The 17,422-nt window shown below is 38.4% G+C and overlaps 1 protein-coding gene across 1 annotated transcript; it reads right to left on the bottom strand.

Moving 5' to 3' along the window:
* Window positions 1–11,192: 11,192 nt before the first annotated feature.
* LOC130726043 (nuclear transcription factor Y subunit A-7-like) lies at window positions 11,193–15,083 on the bottom strand. The gene is made up of 5 exons (XM_057577254.1): window positions 14,824–15,083; window positions 12,831–12,947; window positions 12,682–12,753; window positions 12,318–12,500; window positions 11,193–11,791 (listed from the first exon to the last, which is right to left on the bottom strand). The coding sequence occupies exons 2-5, from the start codon at window positions 12,903–12,905 to the stop codon at window positions 11,420–11,422; spliced, it is 702 nt and encodes a 233-aa protein (XP_057433237.1). The 5' UTR covers window positions 12,906–12,947; window positions 14,824–15,083; the 3' UTR covers window positions 11,193–11,419.
* Window positions 15,084–17,422: the final 2,339 nt, after the last annotated feature.

Below are 17,422 nucleotides of genomic sequence, written 5' to 3'. Positions count from 1 at the left end.
GCTGGATTTTCCAGAACTGCCCTCCAACGGTAGCATTTCCCATGCAACGCTCAACCCTAATCCTTGGAGTATATATAGAGGCTGAAGATTGAAAGAAGCTGTGAAGAAGTAACACATACGCGCAAGACATATTCAAAATATTCTAAGCTTTCTTTCATCTGAAATTCATTGAGTTTACTATTAGCTTTTTAGAAGCAAATCTCTTGTAAACATTTCTTTGATAAACAGTTTGTTTAGTTCCTTTAGGAGATCAAGGTTGATCGGATCCTAGAGAAGACTAAGAGAGTGAATCTTAGTGTGAGCTAAGTCAGTGTAATTGTTAGTCACTTGTAGGTTTCAAGTGCAGTTGTAACTCTTACCTGATTAGTGGATTGCCTTCATTCTAAGAAGGAAGAAATCACCTTAACGGGTGGACTGGAGTAGCTTGAGTGATTTATCAAGTGAACCAGGATAAAATCCTTGTGTGCTTCTCTATCTCTTATCGTTAGCACTTAAGTTCTCGAAAGATTTGTCAAAATCTTTAAGGTGGAAGTTTTGTACTGAAAACGTTATTCAAACCCCCCCCCTTTCTACCGTTTTTCATACCTTCATTAAGTCTATTGCCCATCCCCTAAAAGGCCATGGCTTGATAATAGAGTGCAATTCACTAGCTGGCGCATGCTGGATTCCTGAGTGTTTTTGGCAATCTTGACAACCTTTTGCGTACTCAATGCAATTTTTCATAATAGTTGGCCAATACAAACCTTGCCTAAATAGAATCCATTTCATTTTGGCCCCTGCTTGGTGAGCACCACACAGGCCATCGTGAGCAGCTGATACTGCTATAAATGCGTCGTCTTCGCTTAAGCATTTCAACAATGTGTCGTCGACGTTCTTTTTGAACAACTCGTTGCCTAAAATGGTGTAACTTAGAGCCTTATACTTGACTTTTCTATCAGTTGACCCTACTGGGTTCTGCAGGTACTCGACAATTGGCTTTCTCCAATCGTTAGGAGTTAGATTATCAATGACCATAATGTCGAGATCTGAAGGACTCAGTTTTTCTTTGATCTTAATTAACTCTGTCAACTTTAGCCTATCTATCATATACCCAGAAGCAATCTGCGCCAATTCATTGGCTTCTTGGTTCTCCACTCTAGGAACGTGACCTATTCCAACTTCGTTGAATTTAGCCAACAAATTGTTTGCTTTTACATAATATTTGGCTAGATGCTTACTAACGCACTTGTACTCTTTGGTGAGTTGCTTTACCACCAACTCAGAATCCCCTTTCACGACGACGTTCTTTGCCCCCAGAGCTAGCAGGATCTCGAGGCCCGATATCAACGCCTCATACTCAACTTCATTGTTCGAGCAATTATTCTTGATCCTAAATTTGAATTTAGTGGGGATGCCCTGCGGGGACATGATAAACATCCCGATTCTAGTTCCATTCTTATGGCTGGAACCGTCGAAATATAACTTCCAAGGCTGTATGCCCACATAGGTTATGATCTCTCTAGGCATGGTGTGATCTGCCAAGAAATCAGCAACCGCCTGCCCTTTAATCGCTTTTAATGGGACGTAAGTTAACGAATATTCGGTTAGGGCCAAAGCCCATTTACCAATTCGACTATGCAAGATTGGTTTGGATAACATGTGCTTTATTATATCATAATGAGAAAAAACCATTACATCGATTGGCTTTATATAATATTTCAACTTTACACAAGAGAAGTACAGGCATAAACACAATTTCTCGATCATAGTGTATCGAGTTTCTGCGCCATTTAACACCCTACTCAAGTAAAATATGGCCCTTTCGTTGCCATCTTCATCTTCCTGAGCCAGCATACTCCCGATGGTTTCATCTGTGGCGGAAATATACAGCTTCATTGGCCTCCCTTTGATGGGTGGCACCATTACAGGTGGATTGGACAAGTACTTCTTGAGTTCATCGAATGCCTTTTGGTGCTCTGCCTCCCAGCGGAACACATCTTCCTTTTTTAGTCGAAGAAGCGGAGAAAATGACTTGGTCTTTTCACTAAGGTTGGTAATGAATCTCCTTAGGAAGTTAATCTTCCCCAATAACGATTGTAGTTGCTTCTTGCTGGTTGGTGGACTTGTGTCGAGAATGGCTTTAGCTTTATTTTTGTTGATCTCGATGCCCTTTTTGTGCACCACAAAACCCAAAAAATCACCTGCAATAACACCAAAAGCACATTTAAGGGGATTCATCTTCAAGCCATATTTTCTCATCCTCTCAAAGGATTTCCTTAGATGCAACAAATGGTCATCCCTTGATGGGGATTTCACCACAATATCATCAATGTAAACCTGCATGAAAGTTTCGATAAAATCATGAAAAATGGTATTCATTACCCTTTGGTAGGTCGCGCCAGCGTTTTTCAACCCAAATGGCATGACCACCCACTCGTATGTCCCCAAGGCACCAGGACATCGAAAAGCTGTTTTCGACACATCCTCTTCTGCTATGAAGATTTGGTTGTAGCCTGAGTAACCATCCAACAAGCTTAAGTATTCGTGACCAGCAGCTAAATCCACCATCATCTCAGCAATAGGCATGTGATACTCGTCTTTTGGAGTGGCAGCGTTAAGATCTCGAAAGTCAATACAAACTCTCATTTTTCCGTTCTTCTTGATCACTGGAACCACGTTGGCTAACCAGTCCACATATCGAGCCGTCCTGATAAATTTACACTTGAGGAGTCTTTCGATTTCTTCCTTGATTTTCACCAACACATCTGGATGGAACCTCCTGGGTAATTGCTTGACTGGTTTCTTGTCTTCTTTGATGGGTAACTTCAATTCCACCAATTCTCGACTAAGGCCAGGCATTTCATCGTAGTCCCAAGCGAAACAGTCTTTGAATTCTTTGAGTAATTTCACCATCCTATCTTTTAACTCTGGGTCAATAAGAGCACTGATGTACGTTGGCCTCTTTTCTAAGCCATCACCCAGGTCCACTTCTTCTAAAGGGTCTTGCGCTTCCATTTTCTTGGAAACATCGACCACTGGCTTCTCGAAGCCTAATGGGCCGTCATCGTAGATGCAATCTAGCCTCAAATTGCAAAGGTCCTCGAATTCGCATTCATCGACACTCTGCTCGTTTTCTTCTATGCACGTGTTATCCTTATTTGTTGTTGCCTCCTCCTGAGATGTAATTTCGACAGGCAGAATTGAGGCATTGACTTCGTCAGTAGCCATTTCTTTGGCTATTCTTGTGGCCTCTAGGGCCGTCCTTATTCTGTTTTCGGCTGCGTAAGCCGAGATTCGAGCCAGGCTCGAATTAATCATCTTTAACATCATTTTGCCACTCAGTAGTGGCATCCTTTTCTTCATCACTGTGCCATCCACTCATGGCATCAGGTTTGTAAGCTTCATTCAGATTTAATCCCCTAATGGGATCCAATGTCACTGAATATTCCGAGTAAGGATTGAAATATTGATTAGCCACTGTGTCTAGAGGAGCAATTGTGGCTAAACTTTTCTCGAAATTCTTTTTGCCGACGTAACCTGTCTCCGCTAAGTAGTAGCTTTGATCTGCTTGCACGTTCTCGACGATCCCGTCTGATTTCCAAATGGAGATACGTTGGTGCAGGGTTGAGGGCAATGCCCCCACGCCGTGGATCCATTCTCTCCCCAATAGCAGGTTGTAGTTGGCTTTTGAGGGCACCACGATGAACAATGTGGAACGGGCCACCGTTCCTACGGTTATGTTCAACATAATTGCTCCTAAAGAAGAACCTGTCTTCCCTTCATAATCGGAAAGGACCATGTCGTGAGGGATTAGGTCTGCCTCAGTTTTGCCTAACTTCTTGAGCATAAACTTAGGCATTAAATTAATTGTGGCCCCTCCGTCGACAAGAACTTTATTGACCCCTTTTTCGTCGACCTTGGCCCAGACGAATAATGGCTTCAAGTGGCTTTTCATCTGCTCCGTTGGCCTCTGGAAAATAGCCCTTTCGTCTTCGACGGATCCTTTTTGCATTACGTAGTAGCACAAGGGGTTGTCATCTGGCTCTTCTTCATCGTAGTAGTCTTCTTCACTTTCGGTGACCTCTGAGATTCTGTCGAATTCAGCGGGTAAGATAGACACTATGCAGATGATGTTAAGATCTTCCCCATCACTGTCGTCGAAATCCTCAAGCATGTCTTCATCCTCATCTTCGACAACCTCCTTCCCTTTCTCCTTGGCTGGATTTGGTGGCACGGTTGTTCCTTGTTTGATGGCGTGATCCAGTTGATTAATAATCGACGCCACACTGGGTTCATTACGAGGGTTGTCTTCTGGTTATATGTCCCATAGCGAACGGAACTTGCCACCTCTTTCTCTTTCAGCTTTCCTTTTCCTCAGGAAACGTCTGAACTGAGTTCTGGTCATTTGTTCAGGAGCGTAGTAGTTCCCAGAACCATAGGAGTAGCTTCGCGACACGCGGGAATTGTTGATGTAAGAAGACCCCTGGCCTAAGTCGATTTTCTGCCACTTGGGGTATGGTTTTGGCCTTGGAGGTGCTGGCTTGAACCATTGATTTTTTGGTAACCCAGCATCAGGGACATAAGTCTTGTCCTTGCTTCTTAACTTTTGGCCTTTATGGCCATCGAGTTCTTGATCTCTCTCAACCCACTCCTCGTGGGGGTACTTCAGTCTCCTGGATACAGGAGCTTTCTTTTGGTAATGCCTTTTCATTTCTGAATCTTGGTAGGCCTTGGCTGCAGATTTGTCGAAAACGGCGCTGCATCGAGGGCACAGCATGACTTCTTTCTCGCCATCTTTGCTCCGGGATAGAAACTCGACAAGAGTTTCTCCAGCCTTGGGGTAAACCTCTTCCAAGCTCACCTCTTTCGCGACCTCTGGTTCTTCGACAGCTATGTTTTCTTCTTTTGCCTCTCCAAGCGTCAAGCCCAGAATTAGCTTTTCGGAAATGTCGACCATGCCAATGTAGAAAGGCTCTACATAGTTGGCCTCAGCTATCTGCAGTGGGTCAGAGTCGATCTGCATTTGACTCTTGGCTTTTTCGTCATACTTGAGTCTCCCTGAGTCCAATGCCCCTTGCACAAGGTCCCTGAAACGAACACACTGTGAGGTCCAATGGCCAAAAAAGTTGTGATATTTGCAATATTTCTTTCCTTTCCTTTGTTTAGGAGAAGGAAGTTTTTGGTCTTTAGGGACCACAAGCAAACCATCAGACACAAGTATATCATAAATTGCATCACATTTGGTCACATTAAAAGTATAAGTTTTCACAGCAGGAATTGTGTTCTTGGGGTGTTCGTCCCCAAGCTTGTTTTCACGTGGTTTCAATGATTTACAAATATAAGGATCGCCTGGCTGAAGTTCAGCCAGATTGACATCGTTTAATTCGACGTCTGCAGGGACTTCTCGATAGACACACGGACTTTGACATACTGGATCAGCATCTAGGTATGCTACTTTTTCCTTCTTTGGCCACTTAGTAGTCTTGGCCCTCTCCTCAGACTTCTCGGCCTTTAGTAATTCGATGTGCCTCACTCTGTCTGCGAGTAGAGACATATCTCGAATATACTGAGTGTCGATTTTCTTTCTAATAGAATACTCTAGACCACCAGCGGCTAAGACAACTAGCTCATGTTCGGGGACATGAGTAAAGCATCGAGATTTAAGCATCCTAAACCTGTTCAGATAATCATCAATGGACTCTGCTGGCTTTCTTTTAACACTAGCCAGATCCTTCAAACTCACTTTGCACTCTCCCCTAAAGAACTGTTCATGGAAAATTCTTTCCAACTGGGCCCATGTATGGACTGACCTAGGAGCGAGGGTGGTGAACCAGGTAAATGCATTCTTGGTTAAAGAACTCGGGAAGTACTTCATTTTTAAATTTTCATTGATGGCTAGGTCTCCTGCTTCGATTTGGTACCTGGCTATGTGTTCTACAGTGGACTCTCCTGAATCCCCCGAGAACTTAGTGAATTTGGGGACCTTCCAGCCTCGAGGAAGTTCTGATTCGAGAACCTCCTCTGTAAAGGCTGACACAAAATGGGGTCTATTCGCGAAACCCACGTTGAAACCATGTTGGTTCAACAATTGCTCCACCACAGCAGCAACATTTTGTTGCCCCACAGCGTTCTGGTGTCGAATTCTTTCTAGCACACCATCAGCGTGTTCTTCCCTGTTTACCATATATACATTTTGCAATGGTGGCTGCACTGCCTCGTTTCCCCTAAACAAAGGGTTTGCCCCCATCTCTTGGTGTTGTGGCGCTTGATAGCGCACAGGGGCAGGGACATGGTTAGGCAATGGGATTTGGTTAACCCCTGGTGCTGGCTGAATTTCGACTGGTGCCCCCAGGGCTGTAGCTAGTCGATCCATCTGACGTGCCAAATGCTGATTATTGGCATTATTATTTTGGAGCACTGGGTTAATTAGTTCACCTATCTGTCGAGATAACATGTTAACCATTTCATGGTTACTATCATCTACTTGCTGCCTAATAGCTTGAAGTGAACCAGTGTTCATACCTGTAGACAAATAAATCTGTGAACTGGACCCAGGGACAGTGCCAGGAGGGCTAACTTGACTCCCTAGGTTCAACATTGTTCCATTTGCCCCAAAGGGGGGTATGCTAAATGGAGGAACATTCTCGGGGAATGTCGAATATGTGCCCTGTATGCCTTGCATTACAGACATGGGCATACCGTAAGGCATGTCTCCTCTCGTGATAGTTGGAACAATTTGTGTCTGCACTGATGTAGATACAGGCATTTCTGCAACTGCAGAGATTGCTACGTTCTGGGTTGGCATAGTGGTGCCAGGTCCCATCCCAGTAGACACCTCTTCATTACCACTACTTCCCCCGGGGCTGGCCTGATTGCCCACATTCGACCCTTGGGGGGAAGTTCTCCCTCGATTGCTTGCCATACTTACAGTCTTACCACTTCTCAGGTGCATACAAAGCGTAAATCACAACCAGGGCAAGTAACAAATACCAAGTAGCATGCAGCAAACAAAACACACAAAACGCTTCTGTAAAACTTAGTTTTCACAAAAACGGTCCCACTGGGCGTGCCAATTTGTTTACACTGATTTTTGGTAAACAAATATCATCTTAGTTCGACTAAAGGAAGTTTAGATTTCAGGGTCCTTTTGAGAAAACATTTTGCCAAAGTGTTGTGTGTGAATGAGTGTGATTTCGACAACAACGAACAATTCAAGTGCAACCAGATTTCATTAAACGTGAGTCAATTACAAAACAGTTAAAATAGACTAAAATAACATGAAAACTACGTGAACCGCAGATTTCGACAAACAAACTACACAAAAGAACTGGGGATCAACAAGCTGAAATGCAAGGAAACTAAAGTGTTGGTTCTGCAACATACTCCTCCATCATCACGTTTTGCTCCTTGAGACTCATTGACGCGGACATTTAGAGCTTTTTGGTGAGTTTTCAGAGTTTGAGTTGGGAACCCTATTTCTGAATTGGATTCTCCTATTTATAGAGTTTCATGCTCCGCGTGTCCTTGACGGTTTTTTCCTCAGTGGATAGGTTAGTGGGTCTGGTTTCTCCCACGATCTGATGCTTGCTCCGGAAGTTCTGCGCATGGTGGTGGAGATCGTGTGCTTCAACTGCTTCAACCGTTTCCTGGCCACGTTTTCGACCATCGTGGGGAGAATTTGACTTGGTCAATGTGGCACGTGTTACATGTGCCTGTGTTTAGCAGTAATTGTTGTTGTCGAGTTTTGCTGCCCCATTAACTTGGTGCAACTTCCTTTTCCTTTCTTTAGTCAGAATTCGACTACCTCGAGTGTTTTGGGCTGAATGCGTTTTTCTTTCTTGGGCCAAAATATTGGGCCAACATTTTCTCAACTTTTTATTTTGTAGGATGACTCAAACAGTTTGTGTACTTCATGCGTGGAAAACAAGAGATTTCAAAAAATCTCAAATTGTTAATAGTATTGAACTGCTCTTAATCGTTGAAAATGTATTAAATTTCTTTGTTTTCCCGACTTTCATGGTACCTAAACCAAACTATTTATTGTTACCATAATTAAGTGAATTTTTAAAATTGTAGTTTTCCAAATGCTACAGTTTAGTGACACACTTTATGTATGACAAGTTTATGGGATTCAACATTTTATGGTTCAAGCATCTGCTATAAAATATAGAGTCACAAAGCACAAATATAAGATTACTTGAATGAGCATCTCAAAAACTGAAGAGGTTACAAGTGACACTACTCCTACTGCAAAATATGATTTTGTACAGTTTAATATTATTGACATCATTTTCATGTAATCGATCATCTCTGAAGAAATCAAGGTTTATAGTGATAATTTAATATGGACTTATACTGTTAACTTCAAATTATTTTAAATAAATTTATTATTATTTATTTCGTATGAGTTATGAACCTCAAAAAGACAAACTTAATATTAAATAAGATCTTACAAAAAAATATTACTTCTATCTGTAAACAAGGACAAACAACACAAATTAAAAAATAAATACACTCATAAAAAAACCTACGACAAAAAAAAATATAAATTAACACTTCGACAAAAAATCTATTTATCAAAAAAATATTATTTTTTCATCTTTTCATACAAATAAATAATTTTAAAAAAACCATAAAAAAAAACACAATACAAAATAAAATAGAAGGCCCCGTGCAACGCACGGGTAAAAAATACTAGTATACAATAAATAAGAAGTTGAACAAAGAAAAATTATAGAATCATGAAAGGTAAGTTTAGATAAAAAAATTAGGAAGGAAATTGTATTAATAACATATTCATAAACTATATTAATTATTAATTATGTGTCTTGTAACAAACATTTTGGCATTTTGCATTGCATGCGCATAAAATCGCAGTATGCAAGTGTTGTTAATGAATTATGATGGCTAATTAAGTGAGTTGATATATTCGTTTAACATCTAATTTGTCTTTTTAAGTAAGCGTTCAACACTTCTTTTCAACCTTTATGAATGGAAAAAAACTCATTAATCAGCTCTCTATCACTTAGTGCGCCGAAAATGTGTAAATAATATTTCAGTCCAAATTCTTTTGATACTAAAATGAAATTGATGGAATTGATTTTTGATACCAATTATGCCAACGGAGGCTAATGTTAGGTACTAAAATGGAATTAATTTTTATTGGGGACCAGAATTGTGAAAACGGTACAAGTGGGGAGTAAGTGTGCAATTAAGCCATTTTTAAACAAATTTGTATTCATGATTGAATCAAAATTATATTATCATATTATTACCATATTAGTGTAAAATACCTACCAACAAATCTCAGCACAATTGGTAGATAGTTAAACTCTTTAAGAATTTATTATTATAAACTAAGATAAAATATCTTTTGTTTTTGCTGCTTTATCAAACAAAAAGGGTATAAGAAGAAGCATGCAAAATGTGGGGATGTCTAAATGACCATAAGTAAAGTTTGGATTAAATCATTCATGATCTTAGGTGGACCAATCACATTTAAGATATGTGAATTAGAATTTTCAAAATTTATTTGTTAATTTATTTAAGCTTAAATACTCTAGAGGTCCCTGAAATTGTATGACGTATGAAAATAACTCCCTAAAAAGTGTTTTTCCGATTCGGGATCCCTGAAAAAAAATTAATCTAAATAAGTCTATACCCAAGTTATGTGGCTCTTATTTTGCACATCATCATTTCCACATGGATTTCTTTTTTACTTTTAATGCTTAGGTGTCTCTTTCTTATTCAAATTAATCTAACTTAACACTAACCTAACCAACATTAATTTTCAATCCCTCATTTTCTTCCAGGAAAAAACCAGACCATTAAAATTTTCTGGAATCTAAACCCTCAAGCCACCACCACCACTCTGAAGCCAAAACCCACAACCACCATCCTCAGCACCAACACCGGTCATGGTCAAGCCGTGCTCCACCACTCCCTCCATGCAAACCATCCAACTCCTCTCTCTTTCTCTTCCAAAACCCAGCCACAACCAAAACTCAGATTTGAAAACAACAAACCGAAACCCAAAATTTTCAAAGCCCATATATGCAAACGAAAATAGAACATGGTAATTCAAGAAATTTAATACCAAACTACACTTTCAAGCCCAGAAATCAACCGCCCCAACCCCAACCCATAACCTTCAACCACCACAATTGTTCCCCAAACCAAAACCTTCAACCACCACAGAACAAGAAAATGAAGAAAGGGAGAGGCAGAGTGAGGCATAAGAAGGCGCATCCGATCTGCTCCGTTTTGTTTGGCGCATCCACTTCCTCTCAGGCATTGATCTCTTCTTCTTCTTCTTCTTCTTCTCTTGATCAGAAACATGGGCGAATCTGCTTCGAAGATTGGGGTGAGGGAGCGGTTGTGCGAGACAGGATACGCTTTCTCCAGCGGTTGATCCTTCTTTGCTGCTCCCACCATGGTTAATTTCTGCAATCTCTTCTTCTCTAGGGTTACCTTCTCTTGCAACATCAACCCTCACCCTCACCTAAAACCAAAAACCCAAATCCACCACCACCACCAACTCATCTTCTGGTTTTTGGGTTAGGATTTCTGGGTTTGGGTTAAGAAGAGGAGGAACAAGGTGGATGAGGATAAGAAGAAGAAGACAATGTAGAAGGCGTTAATTTTTTTTAGAGATAAAGATGAGAAATGTGTTTTATTTTGTTATTTTTGTTAGTTATCATATTAAGTTTTATTTTGTAATGTTGTTTTTTGATCAAGATTAATTTGTTAATTATAATTGATTAATACATCTGTAATAAAAGAAAAATAAAAAAACCACGTAGAATTGATGATTGTGCAAAATAAGAGATAAGCACATAAGACGGGTAGGAACTTATTTAGATTAAAAAAAAAATTCAGGGTTCCCGAATCGGAAAAACATTTTTCAGGGACTTATTTTCATACGTCATACAATTTCATGGACCTCCAAAATATTTAAGCCATTTATTTATAAATAATCTCACTGACCCTCATGGTTCATTTAGAACCCCCTATAAAATGTGAGCGAGTAACCACTAACTAGAAGCTTAGTTTGAATAAAACTGGTGCGCTTACACTTCAGACATGTCAACAGTTCCCAAACATGAACCAAACCAGTAAAAACATGCCTATTATACCTCAAAGTCTTCACATTCCATAGAAGTTAGTTATATATGGGTCACAAACTGAAGTTCCATGCAGAAACAATTCCAATCTAGTTCAAAATGATCAATAGCAACTTCAGATCACATAGGAACGGAACAAGAAAGGTCCGAGTGCTAATGCAGACTGTAAAGTCTCTCAAAAAGACATGTCTGTAAGAACTAAGAACACATGAGAAAACATACTGAAGTGACTGAAGCATGAAAACACAGAAACCAAACCGATTAAGCCAAGGATGATTTGCCGAACCGATGAAATAGATTTTGGTAGGTTAAATCTTTCACCGGACAACCGAAGCGTGTTGCTTTGTTCCACCGAAGGTGAGTCCCGCACTGCATTGTGGTGCTCCACCCATGTTTGCAGAGGTCCCCAGAAAGATGTGCTCTTGCTGCCTAAAATTGACACTATTACCAGATAAAAATGTCCGATCAGAGCAGGTTGTGATGGAAGATGCATTGTCTCCAGTTTTTGAGGAATGTCTTTCCAGCTCTGAAGGATCCTCTTGATATCTGCTGAAATTGACAGAGCCAGAATGCCCACCAGTGACAAATTCTGCATTAGACTGCGAAAGCTGTTTCGTGCTGAGGAACCTCCCCCCAGACCCCCTAACCCTATTCAAAGCATGGCGGTGCCGAGACTCGTGAAGATATGGCTGCATTCAATTCAAGGAGTAAACTAAGTTGGATTAGCACCATTTCTTTTGGTCCAAACCAGATTCATAAAAGCAGGCAACTCCTTGGTATATAATTCAAATGCATCATGTAATTCTATGGTATTGCACTAATTGCAGTTTCATTTCTAAATGTTAAAAAGAGATACATACCCTTGCAAACAACAATTTTACCTTGTGCCTAACATGCAATTCTTTTCTGTTGCACATGCTTTTTCAAATTCTACCCTTTTCACCTAGGATGGAACCATTCACCCTCGGAGGGTCCATTTTAGTTAAACTTATGTAAATTTTAAAATTAACCCTTAAGATGTCGTAACACCCCCGCCCCCAGGAAAAATAAATAAAAAAAGGATTATTCATGCCATGCTGTAAAAGGTAGGATGCGTGTAGGGATATTTTTCTGCTCCGAACATGAAAAAAGTTGTTGATGCATATTCATGTGCTATATCAACTCTTGAATGACACAAGCAGAGAGTTCAAAGCATCAACATCCTATGGAGCATACCTTACGACTTTTGATGAGTTTGTTCTGTGCCTCAAGCTTTGCTCGTGACTGTCGCCTTCTCAGTATACCATGGTATTGCTTCGCATTGACATAAATGGGTCCATCTTGTGCAAGATCAAGTGGTAATGCAACTCTAGTGGATGCCAATCCCAGCATATGAGGCAACAACATTTGGGGTTGATTCTAAATATATCAAAAGAAAGGAACATTATTATCAAGTATTATACAACAAAGTTAAAATGGAACCAAAAATCCCTTCAATAAAAGAAGCTACAAAATTTTTAATTTGCCAAAAGCAAGCATAAAGAAATACATCTAAACAGCAATGGCATTTATAAAAAGATGTACTAGAGATCACACTTACAACATCCTGTGGTCCATAAGCAACAAATGGACCAGCAAAAATTGGTTCACCATATGGATAAGGAGCATGAGCCTGAAATTGGATGGACAACAACTTGTTAGTCATTAAAAATGCAAGCTATTAATCTAAAACACAGCATTTTCACATACCATTGAGTTATTACAATCAACTTGTGAATAACTGGGCTCAGTTTCAGAATGATTCATAAAGAGAAATGACTTCATGCAACCTTCAACGCAACCATTACTTAAAATGTAGATCTTGACCTGAGAGAATGATTCCATATTAAACAGGCCCAGAGGTAAAAATGTGGTAAGGAATAAAAAGAAGTTATGCAAAACATGATATATAAGAGGAACACAAAGGACGGGAACGAAACGTATTTACACGCCTTAGAAACTACAATACATCATGTATTCCTTATGGATAAAGGGGAGGAAATACAACAAACAACATCTTTTCCTTTTTCCACTAGGTCTTGGCCTATACGAATCAAATGATGCCATAATATCCTTGCATAGGGAAAATAAGGACATAATCTAACAAAATGTGTTCAGAAAAGATCAAATATAGTCATCAAATGAAGAACACATTCATACTCAAATCAGCAAGCCACCCATAGGAATAGACACAGAAGAGCGGAGTTATCCTTCAACCAATTTCACAGCTTATTAATACCGAGGAATCAAAATGAAACCATTCACTGAAACTCATCCTGCCTGAATACAAGAAAAAGTAGGTGATAAAATTTGTATAGTTATAAATTCATTGTTTTTTAACTCTTTTTTGGGAGGGATCAATAAAGATACTTCATTACAAAGGGGGGGAAAGATCAGGCGTAAGGAAAGCAAAGGTAAATAAATCCTACATAACATTACACAGAATCAAATCAAGCTCGTTTATAAAATGAAACTGTCCAGTTGCCCTTCATATTTGTTCCGGAGGAAATAAACACATAAAAACTACACCCAAAAATAGCATATTTCGAACCAAAAACAGAGCACTCTGCTCCAACAAAACCAAAGGGCAGCATTTCCTCGAATAAAATTCAACCAGAAATTAAACAATAGAAGTTATAAAACATGGAAACTATAAGCCGTATGACAATTCGCATATCTGCTCTCATCAAAGAAGACATTCTACTTTCTTCATTTAGAAGTTCTTGCAAAACATGTATCGAGCCATGGAAAACCACAATAAATGTAGAGTAACACTAATGTATAGTGTAACATACCTAGAATAGAGAAAGGCGAGAAAGCCTCAAACACCAGTCACTAATACAATCCCTTAAATTCAAATTTTATACTTGGCTTAAAATCAGAAGGACATACTGAAATTTGAACGGAATCTAGAATTAGGCAGGAAAACAAAATAGATGTGTTCATCCTCTTCTTCTCACAAGAGCAATAGAAGGCAACCATAACTGCAAACTAGGAAAAAAAGCCATGCATGCTTGGCTAGTTTTGATTTCACTTAATAAAGTTTGCAAACTCCAAGTTCTCATTCCATGTTCATATTAGTCCTTTGAAAACATTTAAGTCCCTCAATCCTTGAGTACACTGTATCTTGCATTGGAGCCTTAAATTCTCAAAATCTTCAAACGAATTATATAAACTGACTACAACACCAGCAAACCTAAATCTCTAATCAGAATCATAACTTGAATTCAAGGTTTTATGTCTGAATCTTCAAGTCCATTCATGACATCAACCAAGCCCCAAATATAGAAATTTGCAATTCCCTTTTCACTTCATCACTTGTCTTTGATCTTATCGAAATTATACAAATCACAAACATTACCCACAGGACTTAAAAAGGCATATGCTAAATCAAAAATAATAAACTTTTTTTCCCATCCACAATGAGCAGAACAGAACCCCTAAAACTACTTTCCAAATCTTAAGACAAGCAGTGAGTGACCTTAATAACATGACCAGCTCCACATGCAAATGGAAAACACTCACTATTTGGATCCCACACACATAAAATAAATCAAAAACCATGGTAAAGAAAAGCACCAAACAACAAAAAAAGAATTAAAAAAAAAAAAATGGCATGAATGGTGATGCAAAGCTAAAAAAGAAAACCAAAATAGTGGAGTGGATAAAGCAGAATAAAACAAGAGAGAGAGAGAGAGGGTACCTTTGGGATCTGGTAAGGTGTGGAGAAGCAAGTAGTTCAAGTGTTGGGTTGAAGTTGAACATGTCTCCCTCTGTTGAACACATACACATCCACTAATAATCTCACTGAACCTCTCTAGAATGCTCTCTCCTTTACTCTCTCTCTCTCTCTCTCTCTCTCTCTCTGTGTTTGGTTATTGGTCTTTTGGCTAAGCTGAAACGAACACGTATTTTACTTTGCTTTCAAAGAAACAAACACGTCTTAGTTACTTACCGATGATGATAATTGAATACACTGCACAGTGCACACAGTAAGTGTAACTAAGAAGGAAGTAACAACAACAGCACAGGCTCCACCATTAAATTAAGATTAAGATTCATTGACAAGTCACAGATCTTTCTGTCTCTTCACATTTGTCTTGTCTGTATTCATTTATTTTAGTTTTACCGTAACTTTCCAAGTGGGCCATCAACACAGTTCCCCAACCTTTGGGCCTGCCTCTTCGTTTTCATCACTCAATAACTCACCTCCTAGCCGTTCTTCACTCTTCATGCTTCCCCACGCGCATGTCTTGTACGTGCCCTGCACTCATATCCTAGGTATATACTAATACTAATGGTGATTCATAAACCACCGAGGTGTCTGGACACCCACTTTTATGGCGGTTTTAGACTACTACAAAGTGAAAACCATGAAAAACAATACAAAAACTCTTTTTGTCCGAGGTGTTTGATACTGTACCGTGGTTTATCAATCATTTTTAAGGTATATATGAATGTTAAATCCATGACGAAGGTAAGGTAAAGAGGGAAAAAGATGGGGAGGTTTGTAATGAATTTTTTTTTTTCGGACAGTTAATTAGTAATGAGGATAGTATATACAAGTGAAATTAATGTAACTGAAGTTTATAACTACAGAGAGCAAGTGAAAAACTAACTAATCAACAAACTAATTCTAGTTAGCAAACAGACTAACTAATTTTTAACTTCTAATACAATTTAAGAGAAATTAAGGGAAATTTCATAATATTAAAGTTAATCCAAGATAGAAAAATTGAAAAAGCACTACACGCTCTACCTACGAGAGTCTCATGTAAATATTTTTAATTACACTTGCATATTTGACCTTGTGAGTGACTTGTATTATATAGAAGATGTCCTCCACCTTCTAGCTAGATTCCTTAGATAGGTGACATTTGGCAGACCACCTTGTCTTAATTGTGAATATACCTTCTCTTTTGCTTATTTTATATTTGCTTTACTAGGTTATATTCTGGTATACTCATTTTGGAATATCACAATTAGGGTCACATGAGCCGGGTCAACCCAATAAATCCTTCAATCCAATTTGATTTAATGGTAAAAATGCGGGTTGAATTGGGCAAACGAATCTATCGGATGGATTTTATGACGACCCAATCATCTTTAGATCGGATATCGGATTTCGTAATAATTCATCCAACCCAACCCAACCCCAAATCCAATCATGTAATAATAATATATTATTTAATATATATTTTTAATAATTTTAATTTTTACCTAACCTACTAGTAGGGTAAGTAATTTATGGAGACTTGGAGTCATACTATTTAAGTGATTTTTATGAGACTTAGAGACTAATTTGTTTGTAATTACTTGTCATATTTAAAAACTTGAAGTACTTGTTTAGTTATGTGTTGTTGTATAGATGTGTGTAGACAGTAGTTATGAGCTTATGATGTAATCGCATGTTAGATACTTGAAATACTTGTTTTTTAATATTTTTCAATATTTTAGATTTATTTTTATTTTAATATAACGATCCAATCAATCCATCCAAACCAACCCAAAGATTGTCGGATTGGGTTGGTTCGGATTCGTAGGTGAAAATTCACAAAATCCAACCAAACTCAATCCAAACAGTTTTGATCGGTTTGGATCTTAATTAGGCTGAAAATTCATCCAACCCAACCCACGTGCAACCCTAATCAGACTATTCCTTTTTGTTTACTTGAGTTGGGAGTGTGAAGGACGATGACCTATATATATTGGTTTGTTTACTTTTTAAATATTCCCCTTCCTTTTTTGGGAAAACACTTGTTAATTAATTAATTAAGAGGTTGTCCTTTTTTTTAAAAATCTGCATGCATTTCAATTAAACATAGACGGACATAGACGCCAAGTAAATATAAGGTAAAACTATTTTAGTTAAGCTGAATTTTATAAGACACATGTTAAAATACTATTGAACCACTTTGAGTTAGGTTTTTTTTTCTTTTCTATAAGCACCACTTGAGGTAGGTGATTTAACCCAAAGTAAATCTTAAGTAATTTATGCAACCACACATTGTAATTAATCCATAATTATCCTATAAATGAAAATGACTACTAAATATCATTAGTTTTTGTTTAAGTCTATCATCGTAACATTTCTGCAACGATGATATTTAGAAATTAAATAAACAAAAACGTCAGTCAAATTATAAGGATGATTGTTGAGTTAAAACTATTAAATTCAAAACTTAATTTAGTATGCTTTGGTTTATGAGAGAAAGAGGTGAAAAACATAATAGATTTTTTAGGTTGTTTGTATGATAGAAAGAGAAGAAAAGGAATGAGGTAGATATCTTTTACTTTGTTTA

This window comes from Lotus japonicus, chromosome 6, assembly GCF_012489685.1.
Source record: "Lotus japonicus ecotype B-129 chromosome 6, LjGifu_v1.2".
Lineage (NCBI taxonomy): Eukaryota > Viridiplantae > Streptophyta > Magnoliopsida > Fabales > Fabaceae > Lotus > Lotus japonicus.
The sequence above is the reverse complement of the archived record's forward strand: the minus strand, read 5'-3'. Positions and strand labels throughout refer to the sequence as shown.